The sequence below is a fragment of the Opisthocomus hoazin genome, chromosome 6, assembly GCF_030867145.1.
Source record: "Opisthocomus hoazin isolate bOpiHoa1 chromosome 6, bOpiHoa1.hap1, whole genome shotgun sequence".
NCBI classification, from domain to species: Eukaryota; Metazoa; Chordata; class Aves; order Opisthocomiformes; family Opisthocomidae; genus Opisthocomus; species Opisthocomus hoazin.
The window spans coordinates 1,054,888-1,078,739 of record NC_134419.1 but is presented as its reverse complement, the minus strand read 5'-3'; the positions used below and the strand labels follow the sequence as shown (position 1 = coordinate 1,078,739).

The 23,852-nt window shown below is 50.4% G+C and overlaps 1 protein-coding gene across 1 annotated transcript in view; it reads right to left on the bottom strand.

Annotated features, from left to right (window-relative positions):
- The window catches only part of NEGR1 (neuronal growth regulator 1), a 303,287-nt gene that overhangs the window by 106,719 nt on the left and 172,716 nt on the right, over nucleotides 1-23,852 (bottom strand). Inside the window, exon 3 of the mRNA XM_075424226.1 lies at nucleotides 8,498-8,623. Coding sequence (XP_075280341.1) covers nucleotides 8,498-8,623 — 126 coding nt within the window. The remainder of the gene's footprint in view (nucleotides 1-8,497; nucleotides 8,624-23,852) is intronic.

The window sequence follows — 23,852 nt, the reverse complement described above, 5'->3', positions numbered from 1 at the left end:
AGACCTCTAAGATCATCAAGTCCAACTGTCCAAGTCCAACCAACTGCCTGGGCACCCAGCCCTGGCTGGCGTGAGCAGCAGCCCGCAGCCCTGGTGCCGTGGCTTCGGTGCTAAGAGGGAGACGTGCTGGTCCACCAGACTGGCAGATTTCCTGACTCCTGGAGGTCCCAGCCCCAGCTGCTGGTCTGGAGAAGCAGGCACCTCTGTTCAACAAACAACGCAAAGCAACGGGCTTGTGTAAAGTGCTGCTCCACAGAGCTGTCAGCCCTGAGCGGAGCGGCTTCCTCAAACGGCACAGAATGAGGAGTTTACGTCAGGGCAGGAAAAGAAGGGGTGTTCTCCATAAACCCAGCCTAGGAACAAGACACAAAAACTGTGTAAAACCCAAAGGCACCTGAGCCTTAAGATGATCTTTGCCAGTGTAATACGCTGTCATCGAGGCGTCACTTCCGAAACCAGCTGGTGCCAACACACACAACACACAGCCAAGAGGCAATTCTCAGGTTCCTCCGGTGGCTCCGGACAGCTGAGAGCACATCCCTGCCCATCCCTCCTCCCGAAGCTGGGACAGACATCATCAGCAGATGCCAGGGAGTGGAAGGGGAACGGACAGGTATGTGCTTACCTCTTCTCCTCCACTCCACCACACAAATAAATCCTCCCTGATCATGGTCAATCTTAGCCCGTCACTGCTGATCGTTCCTGTCCAGGTCTATCCCTGCAGGTTTCCTGGCTCGTCTCCAAGCCCTTCCAGCTCGGCTGCAAGGAACAGATGTTTCGGCTCAGTCCGGTGATGCTTCACCTGAACGAGGAGCACAGCGCTGGCGCCGTAATGAAGCTGTTGCCTGCAAGATGAGTAATGACGGCAGAAGGGAGGCACATCGCTGTCATTGCTGATCAGGTTAAATCACCGAATTATCTTACCTTCTGCCCCTTAGACACCTAAAGGGAACTAGCTTTGCTTTTGGTCCAACGCAGCAATAAATCTACCTCCATTTAGGAAAGGTGGCTCCACGTCATTGCCATTCCAGACGCCACATCTCCAGTGGGGCAGGAGCTCGCTCCACCCTGCAGCCCGTGAGCACATCGCTAGGTCGAGCCTCAAAAGGTCCATCTCCTGCAGGACATCACCTGGACGAGGCGACAGCTCCAGATGAGGAAACCCTTCGTTACCTGCAGGGCTCTTACCAAGCAGCTGGGGAGGTGAGACGGGGTCACTTGGAGAGGGAGACAACGGAACAGGGACTCCAGGCACTGCAAACGCAAACCCGTTAACCAGGAAATAATAATCACCAATTTTAAGCTATCCGGGTCAAAGCAACTTGAGTGAAAGAGGTCTTTTCAGGTGGCAGCATTGCCAGGGAACCGTCTGAAGCACCTGCTAATTGGACTTTGAATTACGAAGTTGGGAAAACGTGCCTTGATGTGAGATCCTTCACACGACTTGATTAGTGCTGGGAGCAGCTTCGCTGGGCAACGGCAGCCGCTAAGCGGAGGGTGGATGCGAGCAGCTCCTCATAGATCAAAAGTGATGTAAAGCACAATTGCAGATATATTAGAAGGAAACAGTGGTGTGAAATAACCCTCATCAGCAATGACATCTGCTCAGTTTTTAGAATTTAAGAAGACAAAAGACACAATCCAGAAACTTCTGTTTCTAAAACTTTCGGTTTTAAAACCATTTTCTAGCAAGAGATTGAGTATTTTAAAAGATGAGCTCACACTTTGTACACACACAAAGCCCTCGAAAGCTGATAATAATTCATGTCAGTTCAGTATTTTCAGCCTGAAAATCCAGGTCCAGGGCACTTGCACTTCAACGAAATACTTCTTCTTTCTGTCATGTGTGGATAACATCTGAAAAATGGGGCTCCTCCAGCAGCAGTGCAGGTGGAACAGAATATTTCACAGAATCACAGAATCACAGAATAGTAGGGGTTGGAAGGGACCTCTGTGGGTCATCTAGTCCAACCCCCCTGGCGAAGCAGGGTCACCCACAGCAGGCTGCACAGGACCTTGTCCAGGCGGGTCTTGAATATCTCCAGAGAAGGAGACTCCACAACCTCCCTGGGCAGCCTGGGCCAGGGCTCCGTCACCCTCAGAGGGAAGAAGTTCTTCCTCATCTTCAGCTGGAGCTTCCTCTGCTTCAGTTTGTGCCCATTGCCCCTTTTCCTGTCACTGGGCACCACTGAAAAGAGCATTTGACGTTAGCTGTGCTCCTATCACGCTTAGTTTGCTTCTTAGGGTTTAGCCAGGAGTTGTAGCAGAGCCTCTCTGCCTCTGCCCCCTCCCCAGCACCAGCCCTCTGCGGGGTCTTCTTCAGCAGGGGCCCTGCAGGGACCACGCTCTGCTTGCTCGGGACCAGCGCTGCCTTTTGTCCTGCAGTCGAACCGAGCCGGCTCCGAGAGCCGTTCCTCCCAGACAGCCCCATGGTCTGCGTGCTCCCAAGATGTCCCGCACCAACGCGTCGCGCGGGCGACGCTGCTGTGGTGACACACGAAGGCAAGACGTCTTCACGGCTGCGGGGCTGGGCGGACACCATGGGACGGGCATCAGGTTCCGCTCAGCCGTATCGCACGCACCGTGCCCCGGCGGCGAACGAGACGTGCGAGAGCAGGAGAGGAGTCATCGTGGGAACATCTTCACATCTCAGTTCGGGCTGATTCCTAGAGGAGCGTGGCTTTCCTCAGTGTTAGTGGAAAACCTATTATTTTGCATTCGCTAAACAGTTCGTACAGGGTGTTCGTGGGGGGTTGTCAGGTTATTTCAGAAACGCTTTGGTGTCACCAGTCTCGGGAAACAGGACTGAATGAACAAGAGTGTCCTGGTGCTAGGAATTTACCTCTCACTCGACACTGGAAAACCTTCATTCAGCTAAATTCATAATTTCTCAAAATCTGCTCTGCCAGGCGCTTGCAGACACAAACATCCAGATTATGCTCCTGTTTCAGGAAAATAACTAGAAACTAGGCTGGAATTGATGGGGGTAAAACCGTGAGAAAGGCAAGAGAGCAGGGAAGAACTGGAAAACCTGAGACTAGAGGTGACCAGGGAAGATGCTGAGGATCCAGGCTGAGCTGCTGCAGAGGCAGAGGGGGACCGTTCAGTGTGAACAAGCCAGAGAAGCGGGGACAGCACGGTCAGGAAACACTGCCGCCATCACACAGAACTACGAGCAAACCAGGGGATTCCTCTGCCTCAGTCGTACTGTTTTCTTCTTTTTTTTGCCTGCAGACAGTGGCTGAGAAACCTGCTAGCAAAATACACATCAACACATCTGTCTCCTTGTTGAGCCACTGTCCCTACGCTCGCAGGTAGTGCAGCACACCAGGAGTGGATGCGGAGATTGAAGCAGTGCTGAGGACCCGATGTGCCCCACGTTGGGGGCTGGCGGGGCTTTGCGTCGGAGCAGACCCGTCCTGGTTGTGTGGGCTGACCTCCCGCTGGTGGCAGGACCACGCCAGGTTCACTCCAGCAGAGCAGCCACCAGCTTTCCCTCTCAGAGGGCGCTGAGCTCACGCGCTCTGGGTGCATCCGTGTCAGCGTTTCTGTCCGGGCCAGCAGCGCGCTGGTGACGCAGACCTCTTGGCCAGGTGGCTGCACGACGCCAACACGAGCTGACTGGGGTGAAAATATTTGTTTGAAACGTCTGAAACCGCATCTAACAACTTTTGTGTTAAATATTACGATGGCGAAGTCAAGCACTCCAAACAAAGCCAGAAGTGAGGCTGCTCTCGCAATCTTTTTGCCCCTCTCTCTCTCTGGTTTATATAAAGGTGTCCTGGTAGCTGTTGACTTCATGCAGCTCTGCTTCGTTGAAAGCACCTCATTTCACAGAATCACAGAATCACAGAATAGTAGGGGTTGGAAGGGACCTCTGTGGGTCATCTAGTCCAAGCCCCCTGCCCAAGCAGGGTCACCCAGAGCAGGCTGCACAGCACTGCGTCCAGGGGGGTCTGGAATATCTCCAGAGAAGGAGACTCCACAGCCTCCCTGGGCAGCCTGGTTTGCATCAGTGGCTTGAGCCGTTGCTGTGCTGGCAGCACTGGCAGAGGTTGCTTTCCAAAGCCAGCAATGCAACACCCCCCCCCCCCATTCAAAGCTGGAGCTCTGTTTCAGGCTGACCTGAATTCTTTAAAATTCTGGTTTCATTCTTAAACTATTGATGCTGCACTTTGCTCTTAAATGTCAGAACAAAATAAGCAATACCTGCAATTTATCCTGATGACATTTCAACAATGCGAGATTTTCAGATTACAAACTACAGCCCCACGTTCCTGTTGGAGTTCCGCTGAACGTGTAGGTTTTGTGGATTTGCATAATGGGTTTGTATAATGAATATTTATATAATGAAAGCATTTACATAATGACTGCAAGCTAAACACGCACAATAAAGATTCCAGGCCAATAATTTATGTACTAAGTTAAAAATCACCTCTAAATACATTTTATTCTTATTCCCACAGAAGGTTCATTTTATCTCTTGTTCAAAAAAATGGAATCCGACCTTATCCAAGTGAAGGCTGCACTGATGCAAAGCACGATAATATTTTGGAATTAGTCTACATTGAATCATTTGTATTCAGAGATTTCAGTTTCTTATCTTTTAGTAGCAGCTTTGACAAACAGTTTCAGAATATTCTAAATATGATTCATTATAATATAATTTAGTGCTGTATTCTAGATGTGATGCTTGCATGTAAGCCTCATTAGTGCCGCTGGGAATTACATGAGAAAACTGGTAGAAATTATAAAGTGCAGATGAAGCTTGTGCTCAGATAAAGGTAATTTGCTGCGGACAGAACAGAAACCGTTGCAGAAATCTGGGGTTTTCAACTCTCCTGCATTTTGTTTTCTAGTAAATCCAGGCTGCTTCTTTGCCAGACTGATACTTCATTGGATCTGAGTGCCATTTCTGTCTGTACCCCAGAACATCCTCCTGACCACAGAAGTGGTACAGCGTTTCTGAAATGGAAAAACTCTTCTTTCCTTGGTATACCAGCAGGCAGAACACGTTCTGTAAACCTGTGCAAAGCTGGCATAGGTTGCCCAGAGAGGCTGTGGCATCTCCATCCTTGGAGACATTCCCACCCGACTGGCCATGTTCTGAGCAGGAGTTGGACCAGCTGGTCTCCAGAGATCCCCGCCCTCCTCAGCCAGTCTGCGGTTCCATTCTGTGCTTTACCTTTTTGTAAGGAACAAATTTGTTAAGCCCATGTTTGTGTTCCATCTAACCTACTGCTTGCTGGTGAGAGAGTAAGGGATGTGGCAAAGCCTAAGCTGCCCTTCCCCACTGAAAATCCTGGATGGAGAAGGTGTAAGGGATCTGCAGGATGACCTGCCCCAACGAAAATCCTGGACGGAGAAGGTGTAGGGGATCTACAGGATGACCTGCCCCAATGAAAATCCTGGATGGAGAAGGTGTAGGGGATCTGCAGGATGACCTGCCCCAACGAAAATCCTGGACGGAGAAGGTGTAGGGGGTCTGCAGGATGACCTGCCCCAACAAAAATCCTGGATGGAGAAGGTGTAGGGGGTCTGCAGGATGACCTGCCCCAACGAAAATCCTGGACGGAGAAGGTGTAGGGGGTCTGCAGGATGACCTGCCCCAACGAAAATCCTGGATGGAGAAGGTGTAGGGGGTCTGCAGGATGACCTGCTCCAATGAAAATCCTGGACGGAGAAGGTGTAAGGGATCTGCAGGATGACCTGCCCCAGTGAAAATCCTGGACGGAGAAGGTGTAGGGAATCTGCAGGATGACCTGCCCCAGTGAAAATCCTGGACGGAGAAGGTGTAGGGAATCTGCAGGATGACCTGCCCCAATGAAAATCCTGGACGGAGAAGGTGTAGGGGGTCTGCAGGATGACCTGCCCCAGTGAAAATCCTGGACGGAGAAGGTGTAGGGGGTCTGCAGGATGACCTGCCCCAACGAAAATCCTGGACGGAGAAGGTGTAGGGGGTCTGCAGGATGACCTGCCCCAATGAAAATCCTGGACGGAGAAGGTGTAGGGGATCTGCAGGATGACCTGCCCCAGGGAAAATCCTGGACAGAGAAGGTGTAGGGAATCTGCAGGATGACCTGCCTCAACGAAAATCCTGGACGGAGAAGGTGTAGGGGGTCTGCAGGATGACCTGCCCCAATGAAAATCCTGGACGGAGAAGGTGTAGGGGATCTGCAGGATGACCTGCCCCAACGAAAATCCTGGACGGAGAAGGTGTAGGGGGTCTGCAGGATGACCTGCCCCAATGAAAATCCTGGACGGAGAAGGTGTAGGGGATCTGCAGGATGACCTGCCCCAACGAAAATCCTGGATGGAGAAGGTGTAGGGGATCTGCAGGATGACCTGCTCCAACGAAAATCCTGGATGGAGAAGGTGTAGGGGATCTGCAGGATGACCTGCCCCAACGAAAATCCTGGATGGAGAAGGTGTAGGGGATCTGCAGGATGACCTGCCCCAACGAAAATCCTGGATGGAGAAGGTGTAGGGGATCTGCAGGATGACCTGCCCCAATGAAAATCCTGGACGGAGAAGGTGTAGGGGGTCTGCAGGATGACCTGCCCCAATGAAAATCCTGGATGGAGAAGGTGTAGGGGATCTGCAGGATGACCTGCCCCAACGAAAATCCTGGATGGAGAAGGTGTAGGGGATCTGCAGGATGACCTGCCCCAACGAAAATCCTGGATGGAGAAGGTGTAGGGGGTCTGCAGGATGACCTGCCCCAATGAAAATCCTGGACGGAGAAGGTGTAGGGGATCTGCAGGATGACCTGCCCCAACGAAAATCCTGGACGGAGAAGGTGTAGGGGATCTGCAGGATGACCTGCCCCAATGAAAATCCTGGACGGAGAAGGTGCTGGGCTGAGCAGCAGAACGGAGCAGGTATTGGGCAAGGGACAGGAAACCAAGCCCAGGCTGTAGCTGCCTGCCCTTAAACCCGCGGTGGTGGGAGCGTAGCTGCCTGCCCGCAGGCTGCCGTGCTGGGCATCCATCAGAGCACAGCAGCGCGGCACCGCGAGCGCGCTGCTCGACCCCCCGTGCCGCGGCAGCTTTGCTTGGCCTGTGCCTCAGATTCCGTCTGCCCTTCTCACTGTGGTGAGCGCAACGGGTCTGTAGTGGAGCGGTCGCGTTTCTCCTCTCCGGCCGCACTCTCAGGGCTTTGGTCAAGACGCAGAATCCCTGGGTTCACCGACAGCCCTTGTGATTGCCTGCGCTAATTTTGTCTGAATTCAAGATGAGGAGGAGCCAGTTCCTCCCCAGACTCCTTCTCCAGCCTGAGTGCACTAATTCTCCTTTGCTGCTTTTTTCCTCTCTGGGAAAATCATCCCAGCTCCTTTCTGGAGACAATCTAATGCTTTAAGCTATTACTCTAAAGTATCACCACGGTTTCCAATAAAATTTGATTTGACATTTAGTTAAAATCCATTTTTTGCTACAACTGAGTTTTTTTCCCTGGTCCCTTGACGGACACTTCAAGCAGAATTCATTGTCATTGTCTTAAAGGTCAAAAGTTGGTTTTTTTTTTCAGATCTTGCTTTGTAAAGCAAACTGTTACTCAGGATGATGAGACGCTGCGGTGAGCTGTGACAGCCCACGAAACTGTTCTTCCCTGCAATTACATGGCTTTCAGAAAAGTCGTGTGAGCAAACAGCAGGACCTCCACTGCAAAATCAATGATCGTGGCAGAGTCCCCACAAAAGGACCAGTGCAGCACCAGTCCTGCGTGCGACAGCCTGCTGGAGGGGGGTGCCTCCTCCCAGCACCCACCAGCACGCCCAGAGCCAGCGGCTCCGGACACGGCGCGGGGTCCTCCCCACCTCGGAGCAGGATGGGTCCTGCTGGGCTCGTGGGAGGCAGCGCCGGCGGCTCTGCACCCAGCCAGCCAGCGTAGCCATGCCCGCCATCTCAGCTCAGAGTTCTCCTTGAAATCAGTTACGTGGAATTAGAAGTGCAAATGGAAATATTAGATAGAAACTATGCATTTAGATGCCATTTTGTTTGTATTTTTTCGTACGTATAATTTAATTTGCTAAATAAAATTATTCAATTAAATTATGCTGTGTCATGGAATAATGGCTCCATGGTAGTTTCACGAAATTAAATCTATTGCCTGATGTGTTCATGTTTTTAACTTTCTCTCGTGCTTCTAGACAGCCCTGCGTGTGCTTGATTATTTCCTTGTTTTGCTTTTCATTGGAATAGTTTGGTAGATAAATGTCTGCAGCCTGTTAAAATGCCTTAAAGCATATTTTTAAGCCTTAAAAATATGCTCATATTTTGGGTGCCTTTATTTCTACTTTCCTACGTTACAGTCGTATTATAGTTTTTGCTGATCTCAGCTGAAATCTGAATAAGCTTCTATGTTCTCACAGTCTCGCGGGGCCCGCTCTTTCGAAGGCGCTCAGAAGCGATGCCGTCGCACCTCCGAGAACGCGCGGTGCGGCGCCCGTCAGCGGTGACGCGCGGCGGAGAGCTCCCGGTGAGGGAGTCGCGCTTACCGGACGGCGAGATGTGCCTCCAGGAGATGGAAGGCTCCGGCTTCCCCGTGGCCAGGCACACCAGGGTGACATTGCTCCCTTCGTTCACAACGATGTCACTCGAGATGCGAAATATCTTCGGAGAAACTGGAAGGAAAGAAGGGGAAACTGGTAAGGGAGAGCTGCTGAATCCGTGCAACCCCGGCAGAGCCGGGCGAGCTGAGGAGAGCCGCGACACCCGCACTGCCGTCACCGGTAAAAACACACGGCTTGTTGAAATATAACTACGCAAAAACCTTGTTTAGTTGTGGCCACAGCTGCTTCCATCACGCTGGAAGAAGCTCAGCCGTGGGTTCAAAATGCCACCAGTGAGCAAGCAGCCATTTCCTCCCCTTTGTGCAAAGCGGGTATCGTTATGGAGTTCCCAGCAAACTGCGACCGATGGATGCTCTTGTTTCAGAGAAGGCTGAGCTTGCTCGTGACAGTTTGAAAAGCTGATGAAATTAAATTTTTCTTGTACTTTCAAAAATAATGATGCCTATTACATCTACCCCGTGTGTACTTGGAGAGTCGTATCTGTTCGTGGAGAAGACTGAAATATATTTATTTCTGTTGCTTTGTATTGCTTTTGGGCTGCCAGTAGCAACGTGGCTAAGGAAAAAGATGCTAGATTTTTTTCTTTCATTTCATCAGCAGAATTCCTCACTAAACTCCATTTTCTGTACTACTTCTACATCTGGGCATAGAGGAACAGAGTTCCACATGGATGGAAAACGATGCCAAGCATTCCATGCCCTACCCTTAAGGGAATGCTTCACCGCTTGGAATGTGGCACAGGGAGGAAAGGAACCCAGCGTCCCAGCAATGAAGGCAGCAATTCCGGGTTTCAAAGTGAATCTTGTTTTTTTCAAAAATACGTATTTCTTTACATGTCTTATGTTTGACACAGAAACCAAATCCGTGTGGTAACAAGGCATACCCTGTTGATGTTTCTGAAAAGCACTGATCTCTATAATAAGTAACAAATTTTGTACAAATATCTGTAAAAGATACAGATCATACACGCGGGCGCTTCAGAACCTTCTGTAACGACTGCTTTAAAACCAAACTGCTCTGCAAGTTAAATGGGTTCCAATAAAACGAGACCAAAGAACAGTTTATGACCTTCCATTTTCCTGGCCAAAGCTTCTGTCCAGCTTGGGCTGGTTTGCTCCAATTTGTCACCGCCAAAACCCGACCGTCTGAACCCATACGTACGCCTTGGCAACCCGGAGGACATTGTTAGCATTCCTTCGATGAACTTGAGAAGCCCAGAGCTTTTCATACCCACAGGCAGGTTCCGTGTGCTTCGGGATCCCCGCCTGCAGACGTTCTCCAGCCCTTTCCCTGGCCCAGTGACTGGAAGTATTTCAGCCATAGAAAGGAGCTGGGGCCAGACAGACTTCAAAAAGCTGGAAATTCACAGTGCTTGCTTGTGGCTATGCATTTGGGAGCAAAGAAAATGAAAAGTCTGTGTAGAGTGCTTTTTAATTAGCAGAGAAACATTGTCTGTAGGGGAAACAAAGGCCTGGGGAAGGCTGAACCTTTCCCAGTTCCTAAAGCAGTGGAGATCAGTATTGCCCGCCTTTGAAGTTCGAGCAGGTTCACGCAGTCACCTGAGCAGAGATCTACGTCGGAGCTTGCGGCAGTCTAACTGCCCAAGGTGACAGTCCCCTCCTCCCGACCGCACGCGATCAGCTGCAAAAGCATGCAGTCATCACAGGGCTTGTTTAGGGGCTGCAACACACCAGAGAGCGATCTCCAGTGAAAGGGACAATTTATCCACCACATTTCTTTGCAGATGCCTGCAATGAACCCGTTACTCATCTTCCTTGGGCAGAAGTCCCAGAGGAGAAGGTGGACAGCCTCCCCCTGCATGTCTCCCCCACGCCAGCCTTGCCACGCCGCGACCCTTCCTCGGGGTCCCCACGCCCTGCAGTGGGGCCTGGTTAATACAGGTCTCCCCCATCCCCCGTCCCAGCCCAAATCAAATATCATTAATGCTACAGCTTGGCAATAGAGAAAACATTGCAAGGAATTCTTATTTCTGTCCACAGAGTGTGAAAATTAAATCTACTTCCGAAGGACAGCTGGTGAGGGATCAACCTGTCTGAAATGTGGAAATCCATCTGAGAGCAGAATATGATGGATAACGTGGCGTACACAGTGGTTTTAGTCAGCCTACAATATTTTAAAAATATCTTCCTAAATCCGAGCTACTCATTTCTTTATCCTTCAAGAACAAACGTACTTCCAGAAAGTCAAGTGAAGGAATCAAATAACTCAAAACAGTTCTCCCCACAAGTAAACAGATAAAACTGACTGGCGCAATACATTTTCGGAACTGCGGAAATCTCTTCCAGATGAAGTAAATGTTACGGTGTAAGATTTCCAGCAGCATTAAACTTCTTATTCGAGGTTCTGCACCTTTGAAGGTGGAAAAAGAGCGATTTGCCTGCGTTCTGCTGTCAGTGAAGCAGTACCGCAGAGGGATTCTTCACACCTGCCACCCAGTGCAGCTTATCCAGGTGATTTTTATTTGCCTGAGACTTGTCACTAAGCACCGAGGAGGTGGCTGGCGCCTGCTGCGCTGCCCCGATGGCAGCTGGGTGGCCGGTCCCAACGACAGCAAGCTAAGGAACGTCTCTGGTGCTGGGGCTGTGCCGGGGTCGGGGTCGGCTTTAGTCCAGTCTTTCCCTGCATCCACCCCCAGAAAATGGGTGGGTGAAACATCCCCTCGTTGTTCAGCCCATTGATTTAATTAGGGTGGCTGCTAAGAAGAGATTAGAAATATGACAACATTAATTTCAGTGTGAATGAGGAGCTCGTAGCATGCTCTGCTGCTGGTCCTGCCACGTCGGGAGTCACAGAAGGATCCAGTGGGACAGCTGGATCACAGCAGCAACTGTAATCAAATATCCCAAAATACAAACCTCCGAAGAAACTAGACTGACATTCCTGACATAGGCAGGAATCTAGAATTGAAGTAATAGGATTTTGTTCAGTTCCCACTGACAAATAAAATTTCTTTTCCAAGACAAAGATCACCACGGTCTACTCTTTCCTCTTCTGCTGAACGCAAGCATTGCCTTCGTCCTCCGCTGCTTTTCCTCATCAGGTTTTACTCGCTCTTCCCCACTCACCTCCTCGCCCAGTCTCCTGTTCTCTCAACAAGCAGCGCTTTTTCCCTCACGCCCAGGCTCCCAGCCCTCCCTTTCCTCCTGCAGCTCCAGCTCTTTCCCCCTCCTCCTTGTTTCGGGACAGCCACTGGCTTTGGCTGTCCGCCTCACCTGCTTGCTTGCCGGTTTTCCCTGCTGTGTTCAAAACCCAAACCTACAGTATTGCGTCAAATATTTTAATTGTGACAAACCCACGTGTTCTCATGGCAGACAATTTGAAAATCTTTCCCCGGTGATTCTCCGTGTAAGCCGTGGTTACGGAGCACAGACTTTGATAGGAACAAAATTCAACTGTGTTAACGGATTTGTGGAATATGTACGGCCAGAGGGGCCACGGGATAGTTCAGTCTCAAATCAGAGAGCCAGAGGCTCTAGAAACTTTCCCAGAAGCCTGAGTGAAGTCTCTGTTTCTGAAGTCTACGTCTGGTCTCCTCCTGGCGATTGCAGGTGATGCTCACGCGGCCACGTCTGGGAAGCACTTCCAGCGATTAAACAGCCCCTCGCTGCCGGGAACAGCATCTTAGCTCAAAATTGCGTTCCACTAAATTCAGCTTTCAGAAATCAGATCTTATTATGTTTTTGTCTGCAAGACTGAACATCCCCCTTAGTATCAAGTATCTTTCCTATGACTGAGGACCCATCCAACGTGATAAATTACCTCCCCATCTTTCTCTGCAGATGACTGGAGCACCACAAGCTTAATTTTTGTAAGGCTTCCTAGATAATATTTGTTTCTCTCTTTCGAGGAGTATCTGAATCACCCTGAAATGTGAGCAGTGCAACAAGGCACAGCAGCCTCGCTGTGTACAGAGGTAAAGCCAGCACTTTATCTCAGCTTGCTTTCCTCTTTCCCTGGGCAGTTATCACCCAGACTACGATTCCCGTTCTCCACCCAGGTCCTGCCGAGGCAGCTGGGGAGGGAGGGAGAGGCAGGAGGCACCGAAGGGATGAAGATGCCTTGCTGCACGGAGCTCCTGCGCCGCTAAAGACACCAGCTACGTGTGCTGCCCGAATAAAGTAAAGGTCTGGAGGCTCCCGTCGGTCCCACCGCGTGTCCCCCGGTGCCTCCTTCCTGAGCAGAGCTATGGGAACCTCCTCTCAGTTTCCCCCTTAAAATGGCCTGTCTTGTAGGTAAAAACTGGTGTTACCCGGCAGGAGGAGGGAGAACTGCGGCTTCTCTGGGGCTCTGCTGCAGAGGGACCTGCCTGCTCCATCTAACGGCATCCTCTGTTTTCCTCTGTGGTGACAGCTCTGCTAAGACTCTCCCGAATCAAACCGCCCCGCCAGCGGCTGCCAAAGACCTGCTTTGTCGCCTGCCTCCTTGGAGAGAGGTTTGCTGATTTGTCCGACCAGCTCTGCCGTCCCCGAAGCCTGACCGATTGATGCCAACAGGACCTGAGCCTCCGGCTCCTGCTTCTCCCTGGAGTCCCGAATTACACGTGCTGCTATGAAGGGGGCTGGCATGGGGTCTATACTTGATGGCAGGGTCTCGTCTCTCATTTTGGAGGACTGGAATTATATCCTCCGTCACATCCTTGTGTACCTAACTGGTGCAGCACAATAAAGCTTACTAGCGTGGCGGGAGTGACGGTGGGGTAGAGCTGCGTTTTTAGCTGCCGTTGCTTTTCGAACATGGGGAAGGATGTCTTATTCTCATCACAATTTAGAATTAGCAGGTAAAAAATCTGGGGCCTCAGCATAAGTTCACTCATTGTGTTTCTTACAATATGTGCTCCCTCGCTGTTAGAATCCCAGAATCACAGAATACTCTGGGCTGGAAGGGACCTTCAGAGGTCACCTAGCCCAACCCCTCTGCAGTGAGCCTCCAGATATTCCCCCCCCCCGATCAAAGTCTATGTAGCATCAAGATTACAACACAGTGGCTGGACATACAGCTTGGTTTCTACAGAAAGTTTCCCCAGATAAAGGTGACGACAAGTTACGAACTACATGTTTTATAGCAACATTTGTTAAATCTTATGGTACCCTACTCCATTTATCAGGTACTCAATCCCATCTTATGTACAGAATATAGCCAATCCCAATGGAACATAAAGAACTGTGGGAAGAATTGGATTGTAAGTACAAAAGTGTCACGTCTGGGAATTTATCAAGAGAGATATTGCCACCAGAGTCCATGGAATCGCCTGCTTCACCCCTCCCGGGTGTTGCAAGCGTAGCTGTTGTGCTCGTATTGCCTTAGCTGAATCCTCGCCTGCTTGCTTTTCAGCTCAGAGTGCCTTTGTTGGTGAGAGAGCAGTGTTACACAGCCTCTCCTCCAGAATCCCAAATACCCTTAAGTTCTTCTTCCAGATGCTGGGCTCAACGATAATTGGATTTTTTTCCTGATTACAATTTCATAACTAAGCAATAAACACAGAAGGAGGGGAGAGGAGATGCTGCTTCCAGCAGCCTAACTGGCCCTTTCCTTTGGACCGGAATTAACGCGCTGCCCGATCCATCTGTGCAGAAGCTCACGCCCTGCTCACCGGGAGCGGGCAGACCACGGCGTGCGCACGAGTCTGCAGAACATCGCTCACCGCGCCACGGAGCCCTCCCGCACCGCGCGCCGCACTGCCCTGTCTGAGCGCTGACGACGCTGCTTAGGGTCCGGGGCGCAGCGCAAGGGACAGTGACGGCCAGGCAGGGCGTCACCAGCGCCCTGGCCCGCTGCGAGCCAGCCTTCGTGCCCGCAGGAGGGTCGGCGTTCCGTCAGACGCACCTACTGCCCAACGCCACGCACGTCGCAGCAGGCAAACCCCCGCGCTGGCCAGCACGCAGCCCCCTTCGCGTGCCGGGGGGCCAGCAGACCCCCGGCCACCCTGGCACCTTGCTCCCCTCTGGCAGATCCTCTGGCATCGCTGCCTGCAGCAGACGGCACAGACAGAGGCCTCATCTAGAGTACTGTGTCCAGTTCTGGGCTCCCCAGTTCAAGAAAGATGAAGAGCTACTGGAGAGAGTCCAGCAGAGGGCTACGAGGATGAGGAGGGGACTGGAACATCTCCCCTACGAGGAGAGGCTGAGGGAGCTGGGCTTGTTCAGCCTGGAGAAGAGAAGGCTGCGAGGGGACCTTCGAAATGCCCATAAATATCTGCAGGGGGGGGTCAGGAGGACGGGGCCAGACTCTTTGCAGTGGTGCCCAGCGACAGGACAAGGGGCAACGGGCACAAACTGGAGCAGAGGAAGCTCCAGCTGAACCCGAGGAAGAACTTCTTCCCTCTGAGGGTGACGGAGCCCTGGCCCAGGCTGCCCAGGGAGGCTGTGGAGTCTCCTTCTCTGGAGATATTCCAGCCCCGCCTGGCCGCGGTGCTGTGCAGCCTGCTCTGGGTGACCCTGCTTGGGCAGGGGGTTGGGCTGGGTGACCCACAGAGGTCCCTGCCAACCCCTACTATTCTGTGATTCTGTGATTCTGTGACAGCGCGCAGCAGCTGCTGGCACTGCCATGCACACAGAGGGAATTTGCTCCTTCAAATCACATTTCCCACTCCTTCCCGCGAGTCCCAGAGCCGGACGTTTCCACCCCAAGGGCAAACCAACACCATCATTTCTCTCCCTGCAGCTGTCTGGAGCCCGCGGGACGCGGGTGCACGCAGTCCTTGCTCGAGAACTTCATTCCCCTGTCCATTACAGCCAAAACAAGCAACGGCTGTGTATGATTTTTGAAGGCACAATGTTTTGTAATAACGTTTATACTCTATATGAGACCACGGTATAAACACGTAAGGTCTCTGGCGCTTTTATTAGGGTGAAGAAAGTTCACAAAATACTAACTATTTAAGTCGAGCAATGTAATACTAACTTTACAATACAATCTTTCAGTTCAAGAAAGTTGAGGAGCTACTGGAGAGAGTCCAGCGGAGGGCTACAAGGATGATGAGGGGACTGGAACATCTCCCCTACGAGGAGAGGCTGAGGGAGCTGGGCTTGTTCAGCCTGGAGAAGAGAAGGCTGCGAGGGGACCTAATAAATGCTTACAAATATCTGCAGGGTGGGGGTCAGGAGGATGGGGCCAAGCTCTTTTCAGTGGTGCCCAGTGACAGGACAAGGGGCAATGGGCACAAACTGAGGCACAGGAAGTTCCGTCTGAACATGAGGAAGAACTTCTTCCCTCTGAGGGTGACGGAGCCCTGGCACAGGCTGCCCAGGGAGGCTGTGGAGTCTCCTTCTCTGGAGATATTCCAGCCCCGCCTGGACAAGATCCTGTGCAGCCTGCTGTGGGTGACCCTGCTTGGGCAGGAGGTTGGGCTGGGTGACCCACAGAGGTCCCTTCCAACCCCTACTATTCTGTGATTCTGTGATTCTGTGATTCTGTGACAGCAGCTCTCTGCTGCAACGGTCCTCCCCAAAGTCACACTCCACCGTGGTCCTTCCGACCGCGTCTCGCTACGGCACCGCAGAGGCTCCCGAGGTAATCGCCAGCCACCGGCTACCGCACCTTCCCGGCTGACTTCATTCTTCGTTTCCCCCCATGCCCTGGCAGAGCATCCCTTACAGAACTCCCACTCAGCTCTTGATACGGAAAAGAGAAGCAGTGGCAGGCGGAAAGCCCTGTGACGCCGGCACAGTGTCTGAGCCCCATTTTTCTCCCCAGCGATTTTCAGTACGCAGAGTCCCACAGCACGCAGACCCCATCGTCCTTGCCTCGAGGGACGCGAGACCCCCGGGGACAAACCCTCTCCAGATTTTGCTAAAGACTGCAAAGTCTGATCCAGAAGCAGCGTGCACGCTTTTGTTTCTCCCTGAGGATGATCCTCGGGAATTTCGCAGTCTTTCGAAGGGCAGATTTGAACTGTGACACGGTAGAAGATGGTGAATTTTCCAGACTTGCAGAATGCAGATTAAGTGATTTTCTCTTAAGTACGTGCTTTGTTCATTTTCTAATTGACTGGGCTCTTCTTTAATCTAGGTTTTATAGTGGGGAAATTAAATACAACCTAGTAGAAGATGTCTGGAAGTCTTATTGCGATGACACTGAGCAGGTTGCACCATTTATGCATTTCCACAATAGAACTAGAAAATTAATGAAGACAAGCCATACATTAACGAAGATGCCACACAAGTAAGCACAGCAGCGCAGTCCTGCTCTGTGATGTCATTCTGTAAAGCTACAGAAATGGTACAATATCATCTGGGACTCCCGAAAAACTGTAGATTTTATGTTCATCAGTGATTTCCTAGGAAGATCCTCTTTCCCATGACTGAAGTTGGCTTCTCTAGTAAGTATTTCTGGAACCCCACCTTGTCTGGGACAAATAATGATTTCTGACACATTGTTACGCTGCTAATTTTTCTGCTATTTACTGACTGTTAGGGGTCATTGCATTCAAATCACTAAAATCTGCAGAATTTATTAATTATGACTAGACTATATATGTGTCATCACACCAGAAAGTTAGTATTTCATAAGAATTAAAAATGTTCATTTTGTGTACACACTTCTTATGATACTTCCAAAGACTCTGATCTACGAGCAGATTTAGCTTTTAATATCTGCTACGCCGAGCCTCGGGTGCAGATTAAACCCACGGCAGTGCCGCTCTCCATTCCAGCAACCACCGCCTCTCACCCATCCCACATGGCGACCGTGAAGGTCGGGAAAACAATTCAATATAGCCACGAATAGGCATTTGTGCAGTATATGGATTAAAGCAACACATAAGAAATAGGATAATAAACAAGGATTAAAGATGAGTGAAACTCCTAAGTAAATTTTGTGCGGGGGTCCAAAACGAAATGCGCTTTACGGTCATCTGACATTTTTTCTTAAAATGCTTTTAAATGGACACCTTCCCACTTGGGACAAGGCACACAGACTGCTTGCAGACACTAAGCAGAGAAGGCAACCAAAAGAGGATCCCTCGGGCTGCAGCAGCGGCACCGGCACCGGCGCAGCCGGAGGGCAACGCTGGAAACCCCCGCCGGTGCCCGGAGCGGTGGAAGGGCCATTGCTGAGCGATGGTCAAGCGGCTGCGAGGGCGCAGAACTCCCCTGCTACAACCCACCTGACGGGCTGATTTTCCAGTTAAATATTTCGAGTGGTTTGGGGCCAATTCCCCATTTGCAAATTTCAGAATGAAGCGTTGCCAGGCCGCATGAAATATTAAATGCACTTCAGCCTTTGATCGTTTCCTGGGAGTCAAAATAAATCAAAATCAAAGCCAAAGATTTTTGTTTTCCAAAGCAAATGAGAAAAATTTAATGACTATGTTTTAATTTGCTGATGAAATCTGAAGTGAAGCTAAACGTTCTGGAAAAAATATTTACATTCCAGTGAAGCCTCATTTTCTGTCCAGAAACAGTCTGTTACATTGCTCGACTTAAAACCGACGAAGCGACAGAAAGCGCGGAGCGGCAGAGGAGCACGGAGGAGCACGGGGAACGCCAGCCCCGCGGGCAGCGCGACAGCCCCAGCGTTACCGCACGGCCCGGATGTGCCAAGCCGCCCGACGCAGTCCTAAATCTCCACCAGCCCCTCCTTCCTGCGTCTGGGTGAACGCCTTCTCGAAAAGGTTTCTGTAAATGACCAGTAACAGGAAAAGTTCAGCATTTTCCATTGTTTCCTTTCTCCAGTTCTTTGTTGAGAATAGTTATCGTACTCAGCTTTAGTAAGTAACTTGTCAACATCATAGGAGAGCAAAAAAGCAAGGAACACACTCAAAAAAGTTGTTGACCTAGTTGGTTTGCACAGGGTTTTGTCGAAATATTCACCCAAGCTCATATCCAGAGTTGAAATTAACCACCTTGATTAGAAGTGCATACTGCGAGAGCGTGGCGTGAGGGACACAGCAACGTCTTTATTTCCCCTTGGGCTGTTTATAACAGAGAGAAACAAATTTGTTTCTGTTTCCAAAAGCAATTAAATCAAATGGCATAAGAATGAAGCTCAGACAGGCTTTAATAGCGAGCTACTATCAAAGCAACTGTGCAATAATGATGGTAATGTTAATAATAACAATCATAATTCTATTCCACCCTGATGCCACTAAAGCACAACTCACTGGAACCAGTCCCTCAGCTCCCAAGCAGCCCATCAGCGACCACAACCTGCTTTTCGAATCCCCAGGCTCGCAGACCAGCAGAACGGAGGCACTTCCTGCAGGACCGGCGGGCGTCTGCGCTCAGGGTGGGCTCTGCCCCTCTCCCCCCACCCAGCCCTGAGCTGCTGACGCTGGCTGCACGTCGTCGGGGCAGAATGGCTGCTCCTGATGTACAACCCAGCCTGTAACGCCAAGGGAACTCCTTGGGGACGGTAGGAACCGCTGTCTCAGTCAGTTTGTTACCGTTGGTAGCCAGAGAACTCTAGCTGAGCTGCACTCGCAGCCAAAATCTGAAAACAGAGCTCGGAAGAGGACGGGTCATTATCTTCTCAGGGTCCCTACGTTTCAATTTGCTGACTGGATGTTTCTCTCTGGCATTTGGGAGCAGATGACCCTCCGACCCCACCAACTCGATGAAGCCCACCAGGCTCCTGGACCCCGCGTGCCCCCTCCCACCCGTCCAGCAGAGCAGGCAGCACATCCTCGGCAGAAGGCGGTGGAGGCACCATGCTCCTGCTCCCACCAGCACACCCCACCCCTTGGTGAGGGCAACTAAGGCAGTGTGACCATCTCCAGATCTTCCTAGAGCCCATCTTTGAATATAAAGGTTTTTTCCACGTATACACAGATTTTGTAGTATTTTCTGTGCCTTTTAAAATTTAAAAAAGAAATCTAAATTTATCTGTGAAAATGCGAAATATATGGGGTTTGGGTTGTTTTTTTTTTATATGTTTATCAGAGATAAAATCTGATCAGGTCTTGACTTGGGGTAACGATCTCTGGCAACTCACTCCACAAACAGACGGCAGCAGGTCCCCGGCTCGGTCCCCCCCTCACTCCCAGGCGTGGGAGTGATGGGAGCGCGGGACAGACCTGGCTGCCACAAGAAACGTCTCCTCTGTGGCATCCAGCGCAGCCACCCGAGGCTTCCCACCCCGGTGGCCACGGGACAGCCTGCCTGCAGCAGCCAAGGAGGCTGCATTTCCCCGTGGGGTTCCCACCACTGCATCCCTGAGCCCCACAGTACTGGAGTGACAGCTTGGGGACCTTCCTGACCTCAGCTGCCTGCTGTAGATAGGGAAAAAACCACGGTGAAACATTGATTTCTCTCTGCAGACGGAGCAAGTTATTGCTTTGCTTTCCTAATATGCATATTGATTTCATTAACTTGCATAATATCTAGAAATCACTAACATGACATAAGAAATAGATTATTGTTCTTCTTTTTATGGCTTGGACATAATAATTAGTTTTTATGACAAATACATAGAAAAATTAAAATGTGCTTATGAGGGTTATTAAAACCAGCGATGAACTCCGTTTACCACTAATTGAGAATCTATATGGCTTTTCAGTTTGCAATCATCAGATCCCCCAGCATCTGGAAGACCTTCCGCTTCACAAATGATTCTGTTTTCCAAAAGTTTTCGTGGATTTTAGCAGATGCACTTGCATGAAGGTTTCTCGTAAGAAAGCCCTGGCTTCCTATTCCCTCCTTCTCTCATTCTCCCCGTTTCAGTCAGAAGGATGAAGCAACTGGTGACCAAATAACCAGACTAGGTTGGACTAGATGACCCACAGAGGTCCCTTCCAGCCCCTACTATTCTGTGATTCTGTGATTCTGTGACACAACCCTAACACACAAATGTGGGATAAAACCACCCCCAGAGAGTTAACCAAAGGAAAGTTTTTATGAAAAATATATGCCGGCCGAAAGGTGGGTATTGGGAGCAAGTGATAGATTTGAGCCGTGCGGGAGCGAAAGGAGGGGGCTGCGCTGCCGGCTCGCGGGGCTCCGGCAGGTCGCTCGCCCATCTGCGGGGTCAGCGATGCCCAGCGGCAATCCCACTGCCAGACGAGGCGTAGTCCTTAGCAGAAACAGATGTAATTTATTTCCAGGAGATTACGCTGGCGGGTACCCTTATGCTGCTAATCCAGTGCAGCGGCTAATTAGCCAGAGAGGTGTCTTTGTGTGCTTGCAAAGCTTCACCGCTTGCTCTTGACCCCCCAGCCCGGCTGTAAGTCCAAGCCGGCTGCTGCGTGGTTTGGGAGCGGACACCCTCCAGCCAGGGCCTTCAGACAGAAAGCAGAAGGTGCCGAACATCTGCGATCCCAACGGAAAAAATGGGAGCATTGCAAAGGATCTCCTGGGTGGTGAACAAAAGTCGCAGTATCACAATGCAAAATTAATAAGTTATCGTAAATCAACGTGCTTCCGATGCTCCAAGCAGCAAGAAACTATTTCACTGTTTTAAAATGCCCTTCATTTTGTCAAGATTTTTAAATTATTTATATCTACATAAATCATCTACCTCTGGCAAACACCTCCACCATTTTCATTCTCTGACCTGTGAACAATTTGGATCCCCTACGCTCCTCTAATGCCACATCTAAAATACCTTATTTTAAAATAAAACACAGCCGTAAACATCAGAAAAAAATATTTTTTCCAACAAAATCATTTTTATAGTTGAACATATTGCACCATAGTACCTATCATAAAAAAGATAATTGTGCTTTTTAGTGTTGTAAAATGGTTTGTCAACAAAAACCCCCTGCTCCACACCCCCCCCAAATGCATTGGAGTTGTCACACAAGAATTATTATTCTCTCCTCCAACGCGCAGCCCTGGTGAGACGCATCTGGAGCGCTGGGTCCAGGGCTGGTCCCCCTGGAAGAGAAGCACGGAGAGCGCCGAGCGAGTCCAGGCAAGGGCCAGGAAGGCGATGCAGGGCACGGCCCAGCAAGCAGAAGCCTCGACACTGAGCTTGCCATGGGAGTCCTGCCACGGTCCAGCTAATCCTCTCCTCACGCAGGGGTAGGTGAGCAAGAGAAATCAACAGCAAAGACTCCAACCTCGCAGGGGGGCTGGAGTAGATGGCCTTTAAAGGTCCCTTCCGAGCCAAACCATTCTACGGTTCTATGAAATCTGGATGCAGCTTGTTGAGTTTAAAACACAATTTGAACTGCTGCATTTTAAAGGTGCTGGGTTTCAGAGAAGAAGCCCTTCATGGATGAAGTCCCACCTCAAATTCCCAGCTTGAGGCAAGGGCAACTAACGCTATTCATTGGGAAGGAGGTTCCTTGAAAGCCGGGATAAGTGGAAGCTGGAAGTTACAGAAGAATAAAAGTTCTGAATTTTTCAAGCCATATTCATCTACGGAATCAGTCAGCTGCCCACACACAGCATTTTACCGCTCCTAAACGCCGATGCCTGGGAATTGTGTTCCTGTGCCAGGCCTGACCCACTGCACCTCCCCTCCTTAGGGCTGCTGAGAAGAACTGATGGAAGGAAGAGAAAGAGTCAGCGTTTCCAGGAGCGTTTCAGACCGCGCTGTAAGCGTCACTCCCCCTGGCGCAATGCCTGACCCGAGACCGCGGGACGGTCTCACAAAGCGCAGCCCAGCAGAAAGCACCTGAAAATCCAGGCACTCCCCCACTACCTGACCCGCCACGGCCAATTTAGCCATCTACGAATGCATAAAAACGCAGGTAACCGTCCAGACGACTCTCCGCGTAGCAGCGGTTTTTCGTCCAGCTGAAGCCACCCCATTTTAATCAGATATTGCACAGAGAAGCCACAGGTTTTTCTCCAAGTTTGAAAAAATGAAATAATAAAATGAGCTCAATATTTACTGATTTGTAAAACACCCCCAAAACATATACGATTTTTAGAGTATAGTTAATACAGTTTTTAAATCAGTGGAGTGAATAATACACAGAAGCAGACAACAGCCTGCGCTAGCGTGTCACAAATCTTCGTTTACGTGGCAATCAGTCACCAACTGGGAAAACCAAGCATATTTTTTTTCTTTTTTTGCATTTACATGATTAGTTCCTTAACAGCAGTTTGATTGAAGAGTGTTGCCTAAAGGTCCCCACCTCTCACTTATTAAACACTCTCTGTCTTGTACGCAGGAGCAGCACTGGCACGCTGGTTCTGATAAAATAAACGATGGGTGGGCTGCGAGGAAAAATGGCTATATCTTGATTCATCATTTATTTCCAATTCCTGTCAAAGCTAAAGCGTGAGGGAGACCTCATAAAAGTAGTACTTCTGTTATTTTTTGACGAATACCTTTTCCTCTTACCTACCATTAGCACTACAACCATAATTTGTATAAACTAATGTAATTTCCTTTGTTTTAACTAGAAATTTGTTGCCACACATTATCTGTTATCAGCGATCAATTTATTTTAGACCGACTTGGATACCAGTCTTAAATTATGAAAAAAAAGAACTACATTGCCACAGGAACATGCTAATGCAGCACTGGAAGGAACCAATCAAATACCAAGGGTGTAAGCAAGCATTCTATCGGTTGCATCCACCGCATTTCGGTGCAGAACGCCCTGGAGTCACGGGGCCAGCAGGTTTCCCAGCAGCGGCTGCTGGCTGGTTAAAGGCTGACGCGGCTGGATTCACAGCTACGGCATTTTTCCTAAATCATCTGTTTTGGCACAGAAATATCGGCCTTTACCTGCGCTACTTGTGGCAGGGACGCTTCTCACAGGTGATGATCTATTTTAAACTCGACAAAAGTTTACGAAGGGTTGAGAGATGTGGGAAGAGGTCAGCAGTGGCAGAGGTGTCACCTGCGTGGGTGCCATCCCTCCTGCTGCCTCGTTACCTGCCGAGCTGCTAACGACGGTGGTGTGCACCAACAGTCCTTGGACTCTGCCAGGGTCACATAAAAATCATTTATCTCCAGCAGCAATACCTCAGAAAACTAAATCTGTTCACAGAATCACAGAATCCCAGCATGGTCAGGGTTGGCAGGGCCCTCTGTGGGTCACCCAGCCCAACCCCCTGCCCAAGCAGGGTCACCCAGAGCAGGGGGCACAGCACCGCGGCCAGGCGGGGCTGGAATATCTCCAGAGAAGGAGACTCCACAGCCTCCCTGGGCAGCCTGGGCCAGGGCTCCGTCACCCTCAGAGGGAAGAAGTTCTTCCTCGGGTTCAGCTGGAGCTTCCCATGCTCCAGTTTGTGCCCATTGCCCCTTGTCCTGTCGCTGGGCACCACTGGAAAGAGTCTGGCCCCATCCTCCTGACACCCACCCTGCAGATATTTAGAGGCATTTCCAAGGTCCCCTCTCAGCCTTCTCTTCTCCAGGCTGAACA